The sequence below is a fragment of the Pteropus vampyrus genome, unplaced genomic scaffold (assembly GCF_000151845.1).
Source record: "Pteropus vampyrus isolate Shadow unplaced genomic scaffold, Pvam_2.0 Scaffold21, whole genome shotgun sequence".
Classification (NCBI taxonomy): domain Eukaryota; kingdom Metazoa; phylum Chordata; class Mammalia; order Chiroptera; family Pteropodidae; genus Pteropus; species Pteropus vampyrus.
The window spans coordinates 1,186,053-1,208,672 of record NW_011888802.1 but is presented as its reverse complement, the minus strand read 5'-3'; the positions used below and the strand labels follow the sequence as shown (position 1 = coordinate 1,208,672).

The 22,620-nt window shown below is 35.4% G+C and overlaps 1 protein-coding gene across 17 annotated transcripts in view; it reads left to right on the top strand.

Annotated features, from left to right (window-relative positions):
* Window positions 1-236: 236 nt before the first annotated feature.
* Window positions 237-22,620, top strand: part of RBM26 (RNA binding motif protein 26) — an 80,665-nt gene continuing 58,281 nt past the window's right edge. For 7 of the 17 annotated variants that reach the window (XM_011355474.2, XM_011355473.2, XM_023528002.1 and 4 more), the window contains exon 1: window positions 239-788. In XM_011355474.2, coding sequence (XP_011353776.1) covers window positions 718-788 — 71 coding nt within the window. In that variant the 5' untranslated portion in view covers window positions 239-717. Of the gene's footprint in view, window positions 789-22,620 lie in introns of all 17 variants that reach the window. The other 10 variants (XM_011355469.2, XM_023527999.1, XM_023527997.1 and 7 more) reach the window with 4 other exon arrangements.

Here is a 22,620-nt window from a genome sequence, read left to right as displayed (position 1 = left end):
ATAAAGGACGAGCTGGGGCTCCCCATGTTTCTGAAATCAGCAGTCTTTCCCTTCTTGCAAAAAAAAAAAAAAACCTAAAGTCTTTGTTCTTTAAGAGTAGTAAAGTGTAAACAGGCACCAAAACCGCAGACCACACAAATAAGCATAAAACAAACTACCGCAGTTGACCAGCGCACTCTCAGCTGAATCTTACGTCTCTTCCCAGCAGGCTCCGGGAGTCATCGCGAGACTTCATAAATTCTCGCGAGATTTATCGGCAGCCATCTTCTTGGGGGTGCTGGGAGCCGGGAAGACCCCCTGAATCCTTCCCATTGAGCTGCCCTTCGCCTTCGTTTTCTTCACTTTTGCCTGTTCTGCGTTGCCAACAAGCATCTGATCCTGAGACTGAGAGAAAGTCTGGGTCTAGGCGCGTGTCGCGCTGCCAGTCCAGAAAGATTCGCTGGAGTGGAGGGAAGGGGGAGGGCCCGGATAAACCGTTGCTGCCTTAGCCCGGGCCGGGGTCCGGGGAGGGGGAGCTCCTGGCACCCTGTGGACTCGCGGCCTGCGGCGGTCCTCGCAGAACTGTTCACCGATCGGGACTCGCGGGTACCTGCCACCGGCGCCTCCCACCGCAGCCCACGCGGGTGGCGCGCGGAGGAGGGGGCGGGGGCAGCGGCGGCTGTAGCGGCCGCGACCTGGGCGGGCTGAGGAGTGTGACGGGCCCGGGGGCCGCTGTGGATGGTTTCTAAAATGATCATTGAAAACTTCGAGGCACTGAAGACCTGGCTCAGCAAGACTCTCGAGCCCATGTGAGTATCGGGGCTATTTTCTTGCAGGGATGGAAGTGGGAGATAGGCAGACACAGATCTATGCAGTTTCTTCCAAGTGCCTGCGGTGGAGGCCAGAGCGGTAAACGGAGGTCCCAGGGCTTTGTTTTTTAATTTTTTCTTTTTTTTTTTCACCTCGTTCCCAGGTTCTGGATATTCTTGAAAGCCTGCGCTGACCTTTATTTTATCGCTGAGTTGGTTCTTGAACCCCTGTCTCCTGTTCTTGTTTTCCGGTTATAGGTAGACCTACCCCAGCACGCGCGCGCGCACACACGCGCGCGCGCACACACACACATACACACACACACACACACGCACACACGCATGCACACACGCGTAACGTTTGCCGGGGTCCTCACATATCGATTTCTTTTAGTGAATCTGAGCCTAACCTCCTTTCCACAGACTATTTTACTTTATTTAAACAAAGTCAGTGGACGTTATTAGGGATTTGGATAGTTCTAGTCTAAGCCACTTAACGTTTTACCTAGATACTATCTCTGAAAAAAAAAAAGGCCACGTCTCCCATGTGCTATCTGGCATATCGGCACCTCGTAACTGATGAGAGATGTAACAGGTGCTGAGGTGCTCGGTAAAATTCTGTTTTCCTACTTCCACGTTTGTTCGAGGAGGAAGAAAATGTAGTCTATCCATATGGACTATTTGACAGTTTTAAGCGGGATGCTGTAGATGCACTGTTTTTGGTGGTGGGGGGGGGGCTAGAGGGGATGTTCAGATTGTTGAAATGTTTTAGATTGGAAAATTAAGGAGTGTTTTAAGGATTTATCTCTTGACTACATAACAAATATTTTATGTGCCAAGTGCTTTATCAGAATTAGTTGATTTACAATAAACAACTTAAAGTACAGTGGGGAAAATGTACTCATTTAATAATTTATTAAGCACCTATTAGGTCTGTGGGAGGCTTTGGGGATAGAGCTTTCAAATTCCAAAGTCTACAAGACATAACAAACACAAGTTAGATAATTTCAGGTTATAAGAGCAATGATGGTTGTAATAATAGAAGATCATGTAAAAGAGTGATTAGAAGGCCTCTCAGAGAAGGTGACATTTGAGCAACATGGGGGAAGAAGGAATCATCTCTGTGAAACTCTGGAAAGAGAGTGTTCTTTGCAAAAGGGACAGCAAGTGCGAAAGCCCTGTAGCAGAAGTGATCATGGTGTGTTCCAAGAAGAGAAAGAAGGCAATTGTGGCTGTAGGGAAACTTGAGATAGGAGAGAGAATGGAAGCGCATGAAGTTGGAGAAGTAGGGGCCAAATCATGTAAGATCTTCTAGGCTATGGTCAAGAGCTAGGATTTTATTTAAATTATAGTGGGAAGAGAAGTGATTTATTTAAAACAGGCAAGGACTGATTTTAACCAGCTGCTTTGTGGGGATTAAAGAGTCAAGAATAGAGGCAAGGAGACCATTCTGAAGGGCATGGTAGGCAAAGATGTAGATAGTTCTGATAGTGGAAACAGAGAGCTCAATATATTTTATAAGCAGATCTGATAGAACTTGCTGTTGGATTGCATATGGGAGATAAGGGAAAGGGAGATCAAGGATGATCTAGGTAGCCTAAGTAACTAGATGGCTGATGGTAAAGAAGGTTGAGGGGAAGAGTGAAGGGTCGTTGGTTTTGATCATTAAGTGTAAGGTGTTATATATCTAAGGGAGATGTCAAATAGGTATTTAGGTATATGAGTCTGGAACTCGGGCCAGGACTAGAGAAATTTGGAGTCATACAGATAGTATTTAAAGCCATAGAACTGTGGGAGACTTCTTAGGAAGAATGTGTAGATGAGGAAGAGAGCCCAGGTCTGAGGTAGGGAGAAAATTGAGGTATCTGTTACTAAAGAAATGTATGACAAAAGAGGCAAGTTAGCTTAATGGGATGCTGCAGAATGGATGAAAAAATTATAGGCAGATAAGTGGCCCTTAGATTTGCAAGGTAGAATTCATTGGTGACCTTAAAATAGTTTCACTGGAATGGGGTGGCGTAGATAAAAGCCCTATTTCAGTGGATTGGAAAGAGTGGGCAGCGGTGCACAATGGTTATTGAGAGGGAAAACTCTAGAACCAGAAGGGCTGGCTCTGAAATCTTTCTCTGCCATTTAACAGCTATATAATATTGGGTAAGTTACTTAACTCAATGCCTCTGTGTCCTTATCTCCTTAATCAAGAAAATAATGAATATGTATTAAAATCTTTGAACATGGCTTGGTTTTACTAAGCACTCAATAAGTATTAGGTGAACAGAAAACTTAAAAAAATATTAAGTTGACTTTTTTTAAGCTTTCAGTTTTTAAATTACTTGCTTTACTACTTTTTCCTTTTTTCTCACCAACCTAAAAATTTATAGTTATTTATAGCTACTTAGTGTGTGTGCTTATAATTTTTCTTGAGTCTCAATAAAGCATATTCCAGGTGCCATATAGCCTACTCAGAGGACTAGCCCTGCAGTGATTACTGTTTGAATAAATAAGGCACTAATAGTAGAACGCAGGCAGTGGTAGGAATTGGGATTGGTCATTTTGTAACGTACATTGCTGTGGTAAAATTGAGCCCTTATCCAAGTTCCTGTCCTTAAATTGCATTTCATGTGAATTCTTTTAGATAATGACTTTTCAAGCTGATTCCAATTATTTAATAAGATCCATGGTTTCTAACCTTGGTTTCGTGAAACTAACGTATATTTGTTAACTGAAGGGATTTTTTTGCTTTGCTTTAAAGCTATATAATTGCCAAATAGCACCTGTTGGAGGAACATTTGAAGGACCAAGGATAAGATGTCACTCAAACTTGTATAGAACCTTTTAGGTGCTTGTGCTAGTAAGGCATCCCATGGTTTTGAACTTACTCCACATTTTGAATATATTAATTCAGCAAACATTTATTGAGCACCTAATGTACTCTGCTAAGCAATGTGTTAGATGTTGGGAAAATAGGAAACAAAACATGAAATGACTATCTTCATATTAACCATTTAGCAGGTAATACAGATGTTGAACTCTGTACTACAAGACTGAGTGTTAATGAAGTCCAGAATGTTGTCCAAATATATGTCTGGGAGGTCAGGAAAGGCTTTCTTAGCGTTATTAAGTTTGACCTCAGCCTGAGAAGATGAAGAGCAATTTGCTGGGGCAAAATGATGGGAATGGAGAGCTGTGAGAGCATTCTAGGTTTTGGGGAACAAATTGGATGAATGCACTAAAATGAAATAAAAAAAGGCATTTTGGAGGAACTGAAGGAAATTGAAAAAAGAATAGAAGGAAGAATAGCATTGGATAGCTGTGGAGAGAGGACCCAGATCATATAAGACTGTGTTGAGTCATGTTAAAGCTTTTGAATGTCAGTGAAAGATAATAGGAAGCCAGTAAAGGGTTTAGGGCAGGAGAGTGTTCAGATTGACGTTCAAAAAAAACTTAGCTTGATTGCAGTTTCAGCATGAAATAAAAGCTGATAAGCCTATATTTTATTTGATTATGAGGTCTGTAGGTGAATAAGTGTTAAAATGAATTATTGAAAATGTAGGTGTTAAAATTATTTCAAAATACTTAGATTGATATTTTGTTCTCTCAAACATTTGCTTAGTCATACTTGCTAATAAAATTAGATATTGGTTTTTCCTCTAACCTTTTTTTTTTTTTTTAAATGTGAAGTCCTGGACAAAAATTTAAGCTTTTTTTTTTTTGATGTTCAATTTTTCTCTTTTCATTTTCTAAGTAGAAGTTTTCCTACTATATTTTAAAACTTTTTAATGAGTTTACACAGTACTAAAGTTGGTAATTTAATAAAATCATTAACTTAGCTTAAGGGAACCTTAAGAACTAATCAAACTCTTTAGTTTTTCAGAAGATGAAATTGAAAGGTGGATAGACTTAATGATGTGCCCAGATTTTGTGAGTTTAGTAGGAAAGAACAGAATGCCTAATTTTGTGTCCCTGCTGCTATGTAGTGCTGCGAAGGTAGTATTGTATAGTAGAAAGAAAATAAGTCTTGTGTCCACATAGACCGATGTTCAACTCTTAGTCGTGCCACTTGTTGACTGAGTACTGTAGGCTGATGAACCTCCTCTTTCCTTACTGGTATAATAGAATTATACTTGTTTCCTTCTATAGTTGAAAGGATTAAATGAGGCATATTTTTAAAAATCTTTTTTCATCTTTTTCTTTTTAAATTTAATTTTCAGTTAACATAACATTTAATATATTAGTTTCAGGTATACACCATAATGGTTAGACATTTATATCATTTATGAAATAATCCCCTTGATTAGTCTAGTACTCACCTGGCATTATACTTAGTTATTGCAATATTGTTGACTATATTACTTATGTTGTATTTGGGAGGCATATTTTTTAGAGCCTAGCCATTTCCTCCTCCTTTAAATACTAGTTGATTAAACACAGATAGATTACATTACTACTATTGCTACTGTTCCTATTATCACTACCATTGCTGCTGCCGCTGCCACTGCCACTGCCACCTAACATTTGTATGCATTCTTAAAAGTTTTGCATTCTTCCAAGTTCTGTGAAGTAAGCATTGTTACCTCCATTTTGCAAGTGATGACACTGAAGCACTAAAGCAAAAATTAAGATACTTGCCCAGCATCACACAGTTAGCTGTGCATGTGCCTAAACAGTGATTTAAACTCAAGCTTCTTGACTCTGGATTCGTGTTCTTAATTTACTACTACATAATACAGTGTATTCTTTCCTATTACTGTATATAATCTTTTTATTATTACAAAACAAAATTCTAAAGCATTATAGTTATCTCTGCTTTAGAGTTAAAGAAACCTCCTTAGATCTTTTGTAGTCTTTCCCCCTTCACCCACACTTGTTACTGTACCTTTCTTACCACATTAAAATTTATTTTTGTTCCTGTATTACAGGAAGAACTGAAAGGTGATTTTTTTACTTCTGAACTTTACTCCTGTTTCTCTTCTTTGATCTTTTCCTTTCTACAGATTCCTTTGGGCATAGAAAGTCAATCTTCCATTCCTTAGAGAAGAAGAACTCGGCAACAATTGCAGCAAAAACTAAACAAAAATAAATCATACTTTTCTTCTAGTCACTTTCATGTTAGCTTTCTTTCACTGGTAAATCTTGAAATAGTAGTTTTTAATTTTCACTCATTTGCTCCCAATCATTTATTTCTTAACGTTTTATAACATAGTTTCTGCTTAGTTTCAACCAAAATTGTTTCCCCTGGTGTTACCAATAATTTATGTTTACTAAATGTAAAGATTTTCGATGATTTTTTAATTTGACCTGTGTGTATAACATTAGACAATGTTGATTCTGCCTTTTTCGTGTTTTTAAATTTCTGAGGTCTTGATTCCCTAATACTATTGGATCTTTTCAAATTCGTCCTATTCCAGTTAGTTCTTTTTCTTGCCTTTTAATTGTATTTTGCAAAGTCTGTTCCATGACTTTTTCTTAACCCTTTCTACTCCTCACATCTCATTCACATTCATTCCTGTGGATGATTTCTATTATAATCTGTGCCAATGGTTCTTAAAAATGATTTTTGTGTGTGTGGTAGATTCTTTGAAAGTTTTATTAAAGACTTCATTCCTTACTGTGTTGTATCTACTACATACACATTTGCATTGAATTTCAGAGCATTTCCAAGAGAACCTCTATGCAGTTATTTTTCACTTATGTATGTTTGACTTAACCACCCTTCATAGCCTTCAGAGCTTATCTCCAATTGCTAGATGTATACACACCCGGTTCTCTTATCTGAGCTTCAAACTGTTTCTAAAAATGTTCTCTGAATTCCCTTATCTCTATTTCATTTCTCCAAATTATCCGGTGTTGACCGACGTAAGAAACTTCCAAACCTGTAGAGAATTTTTATTTTTAAAAGTTTAAATTCTTTAAAGATCTCAAATGCTCTCAAGAATGACAGTTTTACCGTTTCTTTTTTACATTTGGAACTAGGAAGGGAATTTAAGGAAAATCAATTAAGGTGGGAAAAAGAAAGGTATGGGATAGTTAAGATTACGTGCTCCCTTGAGGTTGGTTTTCCAGGGGTCTGGAAAAGAGCATTATTTCCGGCATATTAAAGGTGTTTTAACCGAGATACACAAGAACACTGGATAGGGCTCCTTTAAAAACCTTTTACTGAAGAAGATACATGTCTGGGGCATGACTAGTCACCCATCATAACCTGACCAGTTAGGAATTTGTGATCACATCACCCTGGTAAGTTCCATCACTGAACTTACCAGTTTTATTACAGAACCCCTTCTTTTGTCAACACAGGCTCGAGGTTTTATTTTTTGGCTTCTTCCCTTATTTCTTTTCCCTCATTCAGTTAATCATTGGGTTCTGTCTCTCTTAATAATTCTTACTAATAACATTGCTCAGTAAGGGTCTTCATTCTTTATCTAAACCATTGTAATTTGTTTCCTAACAAACTTTCTTGTCTCTAGTCCTTTTTCCCCACGTCTGTCATGAATACTGTACCTCGTTTATATCCTATTATTTGATCAAAATTTTTAGCAATCCTAAATAAGTTGCTTTTTAACTTGGTTTTCAGAACTCTAATTATCTGCTTCAAATTCTCTTTACAGCTTATATCTTCCTGTTTTTTTTTTACATGAGTCTTAATTTCAGCAAAGCTGAACTTTTTATTGTCATTCTGCATTACATTGTTTCTACTGTCCCTTTTTCCCGACTTTAAGTAGTAGGTGACATTCATTGATTATATGCTAACGCTGTACATTCGTTGTATGTGGACTAGGTTCTGTTATCTCAATTTTATTTTATTTATTTATTTTTATTTTTTAGGTGAGGCAACCTTCGGTTGACCTCACAGATTGTAAGAACTTTGTCAGCTTACAATTCCTTATTTTTTTTATTTTTTACACCTACAGCACCTGGTCTTCCTAGGTGGTCTCCCAACCAGGCCCAACCCTGTTTAGCTTCTGAGATCAGAGGAGATTGGGCTTGTTCAGAGTAGCATGGCCTTAGACCTGTTATCTCAGTTTTAAAGATGAGGAAATTGAGTCTTAGGAAGATAAGTAATACACTTCATTCATAGCTAGTAAATGGAGACAGGATTCAAAACATGACATTTTAATTCTAGAACCTTCTTGTACATAGTGATGTATTGCCTTTCTCCATTTCCTTTATCTGTGTTGAACTCAAAGGTCGAGTTTGATTCCAGTTCTTCCAGAAAGCTATTTATGATCTATCCAGCTGGAAGCAATGACATGATTTTCTCTTCTAGCGTTAGTTTGCACATTCTGTGACACTCATCAATTGCACACTTATTTAGTAGTTAATTCATACTTGTTTTAGCTTCATCATTATTGTTTAAGGGCCTTCAGAGTAGACTCCAAAACTTGCCTTCGTGTTCTGTACAACACCCAGCACAATGCCTTGTGTGTGGTATGCACCTGAGAAATAAATTAGTGAAAATTTGTAGTTTGTGTACCCATAAAGGGGCGTATAATATATGCTGTATTTTACCTGGAAGAGAAGCAGATACATGAGCAGTTGGAAGATTTACTAATCCCTGGGTCTGTTTTTCTTTATTTTTACTTAATAGCACCTTAAGATTAGCTAGAGCTTAGTGATATTTTTTAGGAGAAAGAACACTGAAGAATATTAACATTTACTCATTATTGTTGGATGCTGCAATGTTCAAGATTGCTGGCCTACATGGAGCTACACAAAAAAGAATTATACATGTTAATCGTAATCCGATGAATTTTACAGCTGGTAGAAGAGTTTTTCAGTAATTATTGGCTAAATTATTTTTCATTACCTTCTTTATCCCTTTAATTTTTATTGAGTTGACATTCATTGCCACATTTCACTGCTGCAGCCTTACTTGGCTTTTCTATCTGAATGCTGAGTAGTTAAAATGAATTTAGCCTTTCTTTGTTTGAGCACTCCCTTATCTTTGCTTATGGTACTTCTCAAATAAATTTAATTTATATGCATAAGCCAAGAAACAGGGATAGTGTTATGAAAAAAATGGAAAATAAGATAGCCAATGTTTGGTAGATATTGAGCATGACTAACTCAAGCTAGAGGTAAACAGCTGGGAATTTTTTTTTCTTACTCCTGCTTACTTAGTCCCACAGAATAAAGAGAAATGAGTGGTTGGTAAACTCTTTCTATCCTGTTTACTCACTACTCTCCAATTACTTTATTTTTGTGGAAAAATTCGTTTCAGTCCACTTTTGAAACAGGTAAAGGTTATTTTTAACTTGGGGTCATATTTACTATTTTTTGTGTGTATGAAATAAAGGAGTACATTTGAGATATGTTACTCAGTGATTCTTCCAGAGATATTTTACCAGCATACAACCAAATATGTTTATGTAGTCTACTTTTGACTTTTTTACATGATTGGTATCATATTTGGAGGTCATTCGTATAATACACAAAAGACTTGTCTTTTTTTTAAGGCTGCCTAGTATTTTAGTGTAATGGATATAGTGTAATTATTTAACCATTCCTTATTGACAAATTGCACAAATAGTAGTACAGTGGATATCTTTACCACATGTAAGTTTATAATTAACATAAACAGATTAGTTGGATATGTTTTGACATGTTATATACACCTGTGTAATCACCACATAAAACAAAATATGGAACATTCTCTGGAAAAGTTCTCTTGTGCCCCTTTCTAGGTTTTACTTTCCTTCCCCAACAAAGGCAGCCACTTTCTAAGTTTGGCATTTATGAATATGGCTGCTAAAAATATTCAAGTCTTTGTGGAAATATTTTCTTTTGGGTAAATACCTAGGAGAGTAATTGCTAGGTCATAGGGTAGTTGTATATGTTTAGCATTGTAAGAAACTGCCAAAATGTTTCTAAAGTGGTTGAACCATTTCACATTGCTACCTGTGATGTATGAGAGGTTAGTTGTTCCACATCCTCAATAATATTTAACTCAAGTTTTTAAAAAAATTTTAGTGCGAAATAGCATCCTATTATTATTTTTTGTACTGACAGTTTAATTCTGTTTATGGGTTTAATTTGGCATTTTCCTGATGACTAATGCTATCGAGGACCTTTTTATGTGCTTATTTACTATCATATCTTCTTTCGTAAAGTGTTTAAGTCTTGCTTATTTTCAAAATTGGGCTGTCTTTTATCGTTGATTTCTAGGTCTTTATATATTCCTGTGCAATATATGTGCTATAAATATTTTTTTCCCACTCTGGCTTATATATAATATCTTTTTGTGAGCAGAAATTTAAAAAATTTTTAAGTCCAATTTATTTTTTATATGGTTAGTGCTTTTGTATCCAAGAAACTTTTGTCTCTTCTATGATCATGATATTCTATGTTCTAGAAATGTTTTGCCTCTGGGTTTTTTGTTTAGGTCTATTATTTATCTCAAATGAATTTAAAAACTATGTGTATATATATATATATATATATATATATGGAGTGAGATAGGATTAATGGTTCCTTTTTTTCCTTTAATATGAATGTCGTCATATTTTTCAGAAATATTTGTTAAAAAGACTCCTCATTGGATAACTTTGCATCTTGGTTGAAAATCAATTGACTGTGCATGTATGAATCTATTTCTGGACTCTTTGTTAATCAAATGATATTTGTTTATTCTGCTCATACTACACTGTCTAAAGCTAACTAGCTTAGAGTAAGTGTTGAAATCAGATTACATAAGTCTTCCAACTTTGTCCTTTTTGAAGATTGTCTTGGTTATGCAGAATAACCAAGCTTGCATTTCCCTATAAAGGGAAGGATCCCCTAGTCAGCTTCTACAAGAAAGCCTGTGTGATTGTTGGTGGGGATTTTATTGAACGTAGAGATAAGTATTAGAAGGAAGACTATAATATTTAGTCTTTGAGTCCATGAATATGGTATATCTCTCCATTGAAGTCTTCAATTTTTCCTAGTGATAATTTCTAGGTTTTTCCATGTGGCTCTTTTTAATAGTTTCTGTGTATTAGCTGAAGTTTTCTATTTCCTTACGCATGTTGTCCACATGTTTTAATAAATTCTTCAGCATTTTTATCATAGTTTTTTAAAAGTTCTTTCCCAATAATTCTGTAATTTGGGCCATCTTTGAGTATGCTTCCATTTACTATTCTCATATGGACCACATTTTCTTACTATTTTGTGTTTCTTGTTATTTGATCTTGTGCTCAACATTTTGTGTAAAAGAACACTGGAGACTCACAGTGGAGACTGAAATAAATAAGATTTATCTTCAGTAAGGGCCATGCTCTTTCTTTTGTTAGGCCACTGGAGTAGAGGCTGAGTCATTTGCTCTGTAGTGACCTGGTTTGGAGCTTTATAACAATTTCGATTCAGTTCACCATTGGCTTCTAATGTTTTGAGGGTAGGACCAGTATTTTCCCTTTCATGGGGCCTGGAATCTGAGCAATAATGAGATTCTGGATACCTCCAGGCCCCCAGCTTTTGAAACTTGGTGAATCATCTCTTCTTGCTTCACAGTCCTGCTACCAGGTTTTTGAGTTGCTGAGATCTCTTTAGTCTCACCTCTGGCTTTCATTATATTTGTAGCTATCTTTCAGTATTATTGCTTTGTTGCTCTTTTCCTTGTCATTTGTAAGGTAATCACTCAGTTCTCTCTCAAGGCTTAGAATGCCCCAGAGGAGTTTTGCTTAGCCCTCTGCTCCACTCCCACACTTTGCAGGTTGAAAGTTGGGAGTGTGTTGACAGATCTCTTCTAGTTCTTCTCTGCTCCTAGAACTACTCCTGACTTTTTGGTTGGTAAGTGTTGATGAGGGGTTGTAGTTGAGGGTCCTTGGGATTCTAATCTGTCTTGACAACCTGTATGTGACTGTTAAAAGATGATTAAAAGTTTGGCTGTTTTCTCTTTGCCTCCATCTGTGGCAGATTTCTCTTCTTGCCTTTCCACCAGGATTAAGAGTAACCATGGTTTCTTTTCTCTTATAAGGGGCTTGCCACCTTCTTAATTAGTTCGTTTTCTTGCATCCTCCTCTCTTTGGGCTTTAAAAATAGCATAATTTTGTAGCTTAACTGGCATGTTTTTTGTTGTTAGGATGAAAACATTGATTTCTTGTTATTTTCCACATCCAGCCAGAAGTGGAACTCCTAATGTAGTTTTAATATGCATTTGTCTTATAGTTAGATTTATCAATTTTTATGATGTGTAAGAGCCATATATATTTTTTCTGTTGTTTATACCCTTTCTAGTTTTTCTCTTGCATTGTTGATTTCTTAAGTTAATTTGTAGGAGCTTTTCATATTTTAAGGAAACTGTGCAGTAGCTCTTTCCCCATACAGGTATTTATGTTTTGATTCTGCTTATGGTAATTTTTTAAGAATAGAAATATTTTATTTGTGTAGTTAGGTTTATCTTTCCTTTCATGGTGTCTAGGTTTTGTATCATAGTCAGAAAACTACTTCATTCTGAGATGAAGATATTTATAGTAATGATTATATGGCAATAGCTATCACTAATAATGCTTATTATTATATGCCAGTGTATTAATTGACTTAACACAGTAAGTCAGTAAGCCAGAAATTGAACCAAGTCACTCTGTATCTTTAGAGTTCTCTAGTGGTGTGATCCATGTCTTCTGTAATCTTATTTTTAATACTTAAAACTTTTATCTACCTGAAATGGATAATGTTTTAGTGTCAGGTATGAAGTATGGGTCTAGTTTTATTGGTTTATTTTCATTCAGGTATATACAAAGTTATCCCTATGCAATTGACTGCATAATCCATGTTTTCCTAATTTGAAATGTCACCTATTTACACACAAAATCATTACACAAATTTGGTTTAGTCTAGACTTTTTATATATTACGTTGATCTTATGTTAGACCACATTCTCAATTTTTGGTGAGTTATAATTTCTAGTAAGGTTAATCCCCAATCACTGATACCTGTTCTGAACATTTTCCTGGTCATTTTTGCTTGATTGTCTTCCTCTTAAAAATATTTTATTATAAAAAATTTCAAATACACAGTAAAGTTGAAAATTTAAGTGACACACCTATACCACTTATATTCTGCTATTAACATTTTAGTGTACTTAACACTTTCATCCTTTGATGTATTTCACAGTAAATTGCACACATCAGTGCACTTACCCTTAAATACTTTAGCATGCATATTATTAATTAGAGTTTAGTATTTGTTTACAGTTTAATTTTTTGATGTAAATTGTATAGTGTACACAAATCTTAAGTGTACCCCTTGATGAGTTTTGACAAATGCATACCTTTGTAACTCAGTCCCCTCTCAAAATAAAGAACATTACCATCACCCTGGAAAGTTTCCTCATTCCTCTTCTCATGCTCCCACTTACCCCTAGAAGCAAGCACTATTCTGTTTTTCTCCCCACTGTATATTAGTTTTGCCTGTTCTAGACCTTCATATAAATGGAATAATAGACTAGGTACTATTTTGAATAAGACTTTTTACTCTTAATGTTCTTGAGGTTTATTCTTGTTGCATGTATCTATAGTTTCTTTTGTGAATGGTATTCCAATGTCAGATTAATGCTATATAGTTATAATAATTCCTATAGTATTTTTAGTTGATTAATTTTTAGTCCCAATTAATCTTTTTCTTTTAATTGAAAATATTTGCTTGTTTTAATAAAATTAAACAAATATAGAAGTATAAGCAAAAAGTGAGTTTTCTAACCCTTTCTCAAGACCCATGTATAAACATGTAAGCATATATTTATAAAAATAAACAAGTATAATGTTTAGGTATATAATGTTTTTACAGGGTCATAGTATTCATGTGTCACTAACGTAATATTTCAGGTAACAGACACTGTGTACGTATATTCCAACATGAGTATGTTCTTAAGTAGATTCCTATTCCTTCTAGTGGCTCCATAGTGTTACATTATATGCATATACTACATTTTCTTTTAACAGTATTTTAAGATGTGACCATTACTTTTAGAAAAAAATTATCTTATTTTGTAAAGCATGAAAATAATTCCTACACCTACATATAGTTACAGGAAAGAAAAGTTACCAGAACACTTAGAAATGAAGTGTAAAAATCTTTATACTTTCCACTCTAACACTCTTAGTATTAATAAGTACTCTTTATACTTTTAAGTGGCTGAAATCCAGTCTTATTGAGTGGCTGTACCACAGTAACCATATTGTTCTTATGTGTCATTTAGTTTGTTTCCTATTTTCAAAAAATTTACAGTATTTCCCCCTTATCCACAGGTTCACTTTCCATGGTTTTAGTTACCTGTGGTCAGCTGCAGTTCAAAAATATTAAATGGAAAGTCCAGAAATAAATTCATAAGTTATAAATTGTGTGCTGATCTGAGTAGCCTAATGAAATCTCATGTCATCCCACTCCTTACTGCCAGGACGTGAATCATTTCTTTGTCCAGCATGTGCACACTGTATATGTTATCTGCCCGTTAGATTATAGTCACTTAGTTGCCGTCTTGATTATCAGATTGGTTATGTGTGTGTGTGTGTGTGTGTGTGTGAGAGAGAGAGAGAGAGAGAGAGAGAGAGAGATCATTATAATTGTTCTGTTTTAGTATTAGTTATTAATTTCTTATTTTGCCTAATTTATAAATTAAAGTTTATCATCGGCATGCATGTATAGGAAAAAAACAATGTATAGAGGGTTCAGTCTATCCACCATTTCAGTATTGACTGGGGGTCTTGGAATGTTTCCTCTTCGAATAAAGGACAGCTTTGTAAATAAGTCTGCAATATACATCTTCCCCTATGTTGTCATTTGTTCATCTGTTTTTCCTTCTCTCCCTCCCTCCTTTTCTCCTATTTTCCCCCACCATTGTTCTCATTAGTAGAAATTATTTTCCAATGTCACCTAATTCTGTCAGAGGCCTTTTTAATATTAAGAGATGGATGTTTGAAAGTTTGGCCAAGTAGGTGTTCTTTTGGTAGTGGTGGTTTTAATGTAGTAGTTTCAGATAAACTGGTTTTACGATATCATGTGATGCATTGTGGCAAGTAATTCCTTTAGTTTTCTTGTCTCAAAGAGCCATTTAAAAAGAGTGACAGAAGATAATGTCAGTATATGGTCTGTTTTGTTGACTTCTTTATAACTTTCTATATCCTGCTATTCCTACACTTCCTGTGTCTCTGCCTACATTCTCCAATTATTAATTTTTAATTGCCTACTGACATTTAAAAAGTTGATATGAAAAACACTTCTAAAAATTTCAAGTGAAGTCAGTTATTAAAAATGAAAACCATTTGAATGATTATAAATCCTATATATAAGAATTAATATGCCATTCAGCAGATCACTTGTTGCCTGTTGCTATGTGTAATACAGTTCTAATTGATTATAATTTGATGATGTAACATTGTGTAAGATTAAGGTATACAGTTTGTTACTTTGATACATTTATATTGTAATGTAGTTATCGAAGTAGTGGTACTTATCACATTACTTATATAATTAAGTACAATGTTACTACCTATATTCATTATACTGTTAATTAGGTCTCTATGGCTTATTTACTACTTGTTACAAATTTGTACCCTGTTTAAATCCTGTTTAAACACCATCACTCTATCTCCCTCCCATCCTCTGGTAACCACCATACTGTTATCTGTGTCTGTGAGTTTGTTCATTTGTTACTTTGTGTTTTATTATCCCATGTATGAGTGAAGTATGGTTCTTTTCCATCTGACTTATTTCACTTAGCATGATAACTCTCAAGATCCACCCATATTGTCACAAATAACAGTATTTCATCTTATTTTTTGTGGCTGAGTAGTATTCTGTTGTATAAATGTACCACATCTTCTTTATCTTATCATTGGTTGAAAGACATTTAAGTTGTTTCATGTCTTGGTTATTGTGAATAATGTTGCAGGTAACATAGGGATACATATATCTTTATGAATAAGTGTTTTTAAATTTTCTGGGTAGATAAACAGAATAGGGGTTTCTGGGTCATATGGTAGCTGTTTTCCATAGTGATTTTTTCAGTCTCCTCTTTTTTTTTTTTTTTTAATATTTCGTGTCTCTGCTCTAGAGTTTTGCTTTGTGGTTACCATGAGGTTTACATAAAACATCTCATAGATAAAACAGTCCTTTTTCTGCTGATTACAATTTGCCTGTTAAGATTCCATCTTTTCACTCTTCTCCTTTTATATTTTTGATGTCACATTTCTTTATGCTGTCATTTTGTTACTTAGTTGTAGCTATAGTTGTTTTTAATACTCTTCTTTAACTTTTATGCTGTAGTTTTAGTTAAATATGCTATTCTTAAAAAGTTACCATATTCTAATTCTGGCTGTTAATCAGAGTTTTTGTATACGTTTTTCCTTTTTGTTTTAGCTTTATTATTTTTGTAAGGTAGGTCTGTCTACTGGTGGTGAACTCTCTCAGCTTTTGTTTGTCTGGGAAAGCCTTTATTTCTCCTTAATATCTGAAGGATAATTTTGCCCAGTAGAGGATTCTTGGCTGAATGTTTATTTTTCAATATTTGGAATACAGTCATTGGTTAATGATGGATCTATGTTCTGAGAAATGTGTTGTCAGGTGCTTTTGTCATTTTGTGAACATCGTAGAGTGCACTTATGCAAACCTAGATGATACAGCCTTCTACACACCTAGACTCAATAGTATATAGCCTATTGCTCCTAGATTACTGCTTGTTACTGTACTAAATAGTGTAGATAGTTGTAATACAATGGTATTTGTGTATCTAAACCTATCTAAACATACATAGGTACAGACAAAATACACTATAAAAGATAAAAAATGGTAAACCCTTAGGGCACTTACTGTGAATGGAGCTTGCAGGACTGGAAGTTGCCCTGGGTGAGTGGTAAGTGAATGTGAAGGCCTAGGACATTACTGTACACTACTATAAACTTTATAAACATTCTACACTTAGGCTGCCTTAAATGTATGAAAAATATTTTTCTTCGAAAATACAATAAACTTTTAAATTCTTTTTTTATAATACTTAGCTTAAAATACAAACACATTGTACAGAATATTTTTTCTTTCTATGTTTTATTCTATTTAAAATTTTTATTTTTTTACATTTTTAGTTTTTTTTTGTTGTTAAAAACTAAGTCACACATCTTAGGCCTACACAGGGCAGGATCATCAATATCACTGTCTTCCAGCTCCACATATTATCTCACTGGAAGGTCATCAGGAGCAGTATCATGCTTGGAGCTGTCATCTCCAATAATAGCAATGCCTTCTAGAATACCTCCTGAGGGACCTGCCTGAGCCTCTTGTTGAGGAAGTGTTACTATTTTCAGAAATATATCTATAGTGGTTTGCTTTTTCTTCTTACAGATTCACTTGTAAGCAGATAATGTGCCATGACCATTCCTTTCTATTAATGAAAACCTCTCATTGTTGAGGGTCCATGCTTTCAAACTTTTAAAGGAGCTTGTTATGGTCTGAAAAAGATTCGGCTAAGCCCTTCACTGTATTTTCTTGAGGGTTCTTTTTATTTTTCTGCAGTTTCTGTTCTCTTGCCTTGGCTTCAGCTATGCATTCCTGTTCCCATTCTGGTAACTCCTTATTAGTCAGTTCCTCAGTAACTGCCTCTAGGAGCTCCTCAATGCCATCCTCATCCACGCCCAAGTTAAAGTTGTTTGCCATCTCAACAACAGCCTTGATGAATTTTGCAAGCTTTGTGTTACAATACTATGATGTCACTAGACAATAGACATTTTTCAGCTGTGTTGTAGTCTTATGGGGACCGCCATTGTGCCTATAGTCCATCATTGACCAAAACGTTGTTATGCAGTGCCTGGTTGTATGTCATTCTGCTCTCTCCTGGCGTTTTTAGTTTCTGCTGAGAAATCCGTTGAAAGCCTAATGGGGGTACCTTTGTAGGTTACTGTTTTGTTTTTTTTTTTTTTCCTCCTGCTGCTAATGTTAATTGACTAATGACAGTTTTAACATGTCTTGGAGAAGGTTTTTTTTGTATTGAGATAATAAGGTGTCTTAGTTTCATGAACTTGTATTTCCAGTTCCTTCCCTAGATATGGGAAGTTCTCAGCTATTATTTCTTTAAATACACTCTCTGCTCCCTTCTTTCTCCATTCTCTTTCCAGGATACCCATTATTCTTATGTTGGCTTTTCTAATGGAGTCAGGTATTTCTCATAGGGCTTCTTAACTAAAAAAAAAAAAAAAGTTAGTTCTTGCTCTTCTTCCACCTGAACCATTTTTATATATGTTCTCTAGTTTGCTAATAATATTTTCCATGTGATCTGCTTTATTTTCAGTGCATTCTAATGTATTTAAAAATCTCATTTATTGAGTTCTTCAGCTCCAGAATTTGTTTAATTCTTAGAATTTCTATCTTTTAGGTAAAGTACTGCTTCTGCTTGTTAATTTTATTCCTGAGATCATTGTATTACCTTTCTGAGTTTTCTTGTGGCTTGTTGCATTTCTTTGTAATAGCTAATTTTTTTTTTGTCAGTAACATCACAATATTTCATGTATTTGGGTTTATTTGCTGGAAAATTATTTTCTTTCTGTGAATACTGTGTTACTGTGACTTGTGGTGTTTGATGAGAGGTGCCTCTCCTGCCACATTTGAAGCAGTGAACTCTTTTAAGCAAGGCTTTGTTAGTTTGATTCTAGCAGTTCAACAGGTTGGTAGTTAGGGGCCTTCCTTTTGTTTTCCAGAAGGGGGCGCTATGGCTCAAGTTTTCGTTTCTCTTAGTGGAGCTAACTTACTGCCAAAGTTGGGAATACTGTCATTTTTTTTTTTTTTTTTTAAAGCAAAGGGTGGTGTCAGAGTCAGGGGAAATATGTAGTTAGTACTTGGGATGTACCCACAGCCCAGTGGGGGATCGTCTAATGAGGGGTCCCAGTGGTCCGTGGGCAGTCCTCTAGCCTCCTTGGGACAGACAGCAAGAGAAATTTTCCTTCAGTTCTCTGTCTGCCTTCTTCCCTTCCCATTCCCACAGTCAGTGCAGTCTTCTTTCAGCATCTGGTTCCTTCACCTGCAGCACTCATGGCCTTGCACACCCCCATTCACCGCCTTCACTCTCCACTTCTCTGCCAGAAAGGTCATGCTGGCTCACTGCTGCATTGTCCTGTGCCTTTTCTGCCATCACTGACTGGCTCCCCACCTGTCGTAGGTCCAAACCACCCACTCTCGGGTGCACAAGTGGGTGGATCTCTTGGGTGTCCTGATAAGCAGTGTAGAGGCATTTGGATTTTGTCGTTGTTGTTTGTTTGTTTACTTTTCAGTTATGGGTGTCCTGATATGCAGTGTAGAGGCATTTGGATTTTGTCGTTGTTGTTTGTTTGTTTACTTTTCATTTATGGGTGTCCAATTAATTAAATCAAAGGGGAGAAGTAAAGTGATGGTGACATCTGTAATACAGTTTTAAATGCAACAAGTACTTTGAGACCTAGAACCTTTTTGAGACATTTTATAAGACATTGTCAGTTGTGACCATTGTAATGTTTGTTATTTTTCTTAATGATAGCTTGAGTACTTATTTTACCTTTTTAAAAAGTATAATTTCTTGTAACAGACGTGAAAGAGATCCTGTTTTGAAAACTGTTTCATAAATGTGCAGTTTTTCATGCATTTCCTCAAATTGGATTTTGCTAAAGTTTTGAAGCTTTTGATGACATTAAATAGCCCCGATTGGAAGAACAGTTAAGTTTTCTGAGGAATTATGACTTCATTATGGTTAGGAAGAGGTTTTTGAATCCTGCTAGCCTTTACTGGTTTTACATTAAGAAGTTTTATTGCCATTTTGAAGTGTTTGGACATTTGAGAGACTAAGTTATGAGATGCTGGGGAAGATTTATAGAAGCAGGGGAGTAACTTGATCAGATCTTTTCCTAAGAATGATGCTTTGGTGTGTAGAGGTTTGATTTGACTAGCTAACATTTTGGAGACAAAGAAGATTATTGTATTTTTAATCTTAGTTTTAAGAATGAGTTGTGAAAGGCCTGAATTTAGACATTGGCTGGAGGTAGGAAGAGAGAAGGTAATATTCTTGGAACAAAGGAGTCATCTCAGCAGTCAGGATATGGGAGGAAAAGGGATCTAGGAAAGACTTGTCAAAACACTGGAGATATTTTTATTGACTTTTTTTTTTGTATCTGTGACAGATCTTTGAACTTGAACTATTATATTTGCCATAATTGAGTTTGACCTAAACTGAGAGTTGTCCTATGTGACTTTTGGTTGATATACCCTGTGTTTTAGTATGCTCTTATATAATGTGATAATTAGTAGATACTTTGTAACACCTTGTAAGGAAAAAAGTAGGCATAATTACCTAGAATCCCTGTGGGGGAAACAGACAAGCACACAATAGTAACAATTTAATACTGGTAGAAATATGTACAAATCTTAAAGTTTGCTAAATTAGGAGAAATATATAAAATGTTTCTTCTTAGTAGAATTTAGTTATTATTTATCCCTCTCAAAAGTTGAAAATTTGCTCCTGAGTGTTGAGAAAGACCTAGAGGGAAAAATTTTTTTATTACATACTTATTTTAAAGTTCGGTTAACTAAACATTCCTGGGAATGAGAAGAGTGGATGGAGTGCAATGATGGTTTTTTTTCCAGATCATGTGGTTCAGTGCCTTTGTTTTTAAAAAAGAAAACTGAAGCCTAGAGAAATAACATACTAACCTGGGATTACAAAACTAATGAATGAAGTAAGATAACACCAGACTAGAAATCTGAAAAACCCTGGGTTTTTGGAGTTCATTCTAGGCCTGTCCCCCCACCCCCAGCTTTAAAATAATACCACACTTCAAGGAAAGGCTGACAGTTTGGCTTAGAGGACAACAGTAGATTTGAAAGGGAATTCTACTTTTAACATTTGTTCTAAAAGGGGGACGGGGTTAGGTGTCTTATAGCTTTAAAATTTTATATTTCTTTTGTAATCTGTAAGTAAGTAGACTGTGAATCCATATATGAGTAACTGAAGGCGTGGTCCTTGGAAGGCAGAGCCCTGTCCCAGAGAACTCAACTTTTCCTGAACTGTGAATTGGAATGTAAAACATATATTAAATGTGGAGTTTTGTTGTTGTGGGTTGCCATATTAGCATTTCATCTGCAGTCCCACTTTAATAAGAGAGCTCTGTGGCATCACATTGAACCATTGTGATGGTTCTTGTCTGTGCTGTTTGCCATTTGTGCTGTGCTCTTTGCACTGAACAGCATAGAGTTTTACAGTCCGATTCTTACCTTTGAGAAAATGAAGATTGACTTTGTCTTTGAATTAGACACTTAATAAATACCTTCTAAATTTTTAAAATAATTGTTCTCAAGTGTGGTGTAGAGATTCTGGCTTTTTCCTGAGACCCTTTCATATTTCATTGGGTCTGTGAAGTTCCCACTTTTCCAACTTTAAGTCTGTATGAGACCAAATTTCTTTATATATTTCACCTGAAACAGCATATATCACAATAGATTGAATGTAAAAGTAGATAGAATCGTTCTGTTTTCTAAGCCAGACATTAATGGTAATTACAAAAACTGTGAAACATTGTGAGTCTTCTCAATAAAATTTTATTTTGTTGTAGAAATATTTTTATTTTTATTTTTTTTCACTAAAAAATAGGGTATTTCATTTCTGGTGAGGTTATTAGTCATTGAGCTCTGCCCATCCTTGCAATAGAGTTATGGCCCATGCTGGGGAAGACAAGTCATTTTAAAGAGCCAGTGTGATGCAGCGGAGAAGGCAAAGGGTGAGGGAGAAGGACAGGCTCCTTTCTCTGGCTTTTTTAGCTATCAGAATAATGTAATTCTGGAACTGCTCCAGGCCATCTTTATTGCCACATGGAAAGGACCTTCCTGAAAATGGAGCAAATTCAAGGGAAAGCGGAATGGAAAGAGAGGGGCCTGGTGCTATCATTTGAACTCCTACGTCTGCTATGCCTGAAGTTAACCCCGCCATTGGACGTCCCATTTATTTGTACTAATAAATTTCTCCTTTTGATTACCCCCCACAAAGGGCGAGTGTTTATGTTAAATTGTAATGGATTTGTTGTTTTTAACCAAATTAATAATTTAAAAATTTTCCAATTTTAGTTCTTCATATGGCAAATATTGATTGCTATAACCCATCTAAATAAAAGCTCCATGGAGTTCTCTGTAATTTTTAAAGTGTAAAGGGATCCCGAGACCAAAAAATTTGAGAACCACAGTTCTCAAGAAGGAATCACTGCTATTTCTTGGAGTAATAATATAGGGAAACGAAGGAACCGACTGAATAGTTTTCTGTGTTATAATTACATGTATTGTGATGTTTTCAGTGATAAGAAGTGGTTTGTATGATGCTCATGGATGGATCATGTTTATATATGCTTATTTTGTGTTGGTCATTTTTGTAGAATGAAGAGGGTATGATAATTCTCAATGAATAGTCTTTGCTGTAATTAACTGCTATATACAAATAATCTATTTTTACTTCTGTATTTGAATTGAAGTTGTATTATTAACTATAGCAATTGAGGTTTTTGATGTATTATATTGCGATGAAATTTGGATTTTTGAAAGAGTAATTCTAAGTACAGAGTAATAGAACCATGGCTGATGCAAATTAGATATTTTTCTTGAATATAAAGTGAAAATTTGGTAGGAACAGATGTGGGTGTATATCCGTGTTCTAAAGTTACTGAGTTAACATATTTAAATTTAATTTTAAATTCCCACTGCCACCTCCAGTTCCTCCTTCTCAAGATTACTGAAAATGGAAGCCTGGGTAAAATTTCATCAGTTATCTTCCACTGAATTTCTAAAGCCTCTAAAAAACTTGAGCAAAACAAAACAAATTTCTTTTTGAAATTGTACTGGAGTGTTAGCTTTTTTGTAC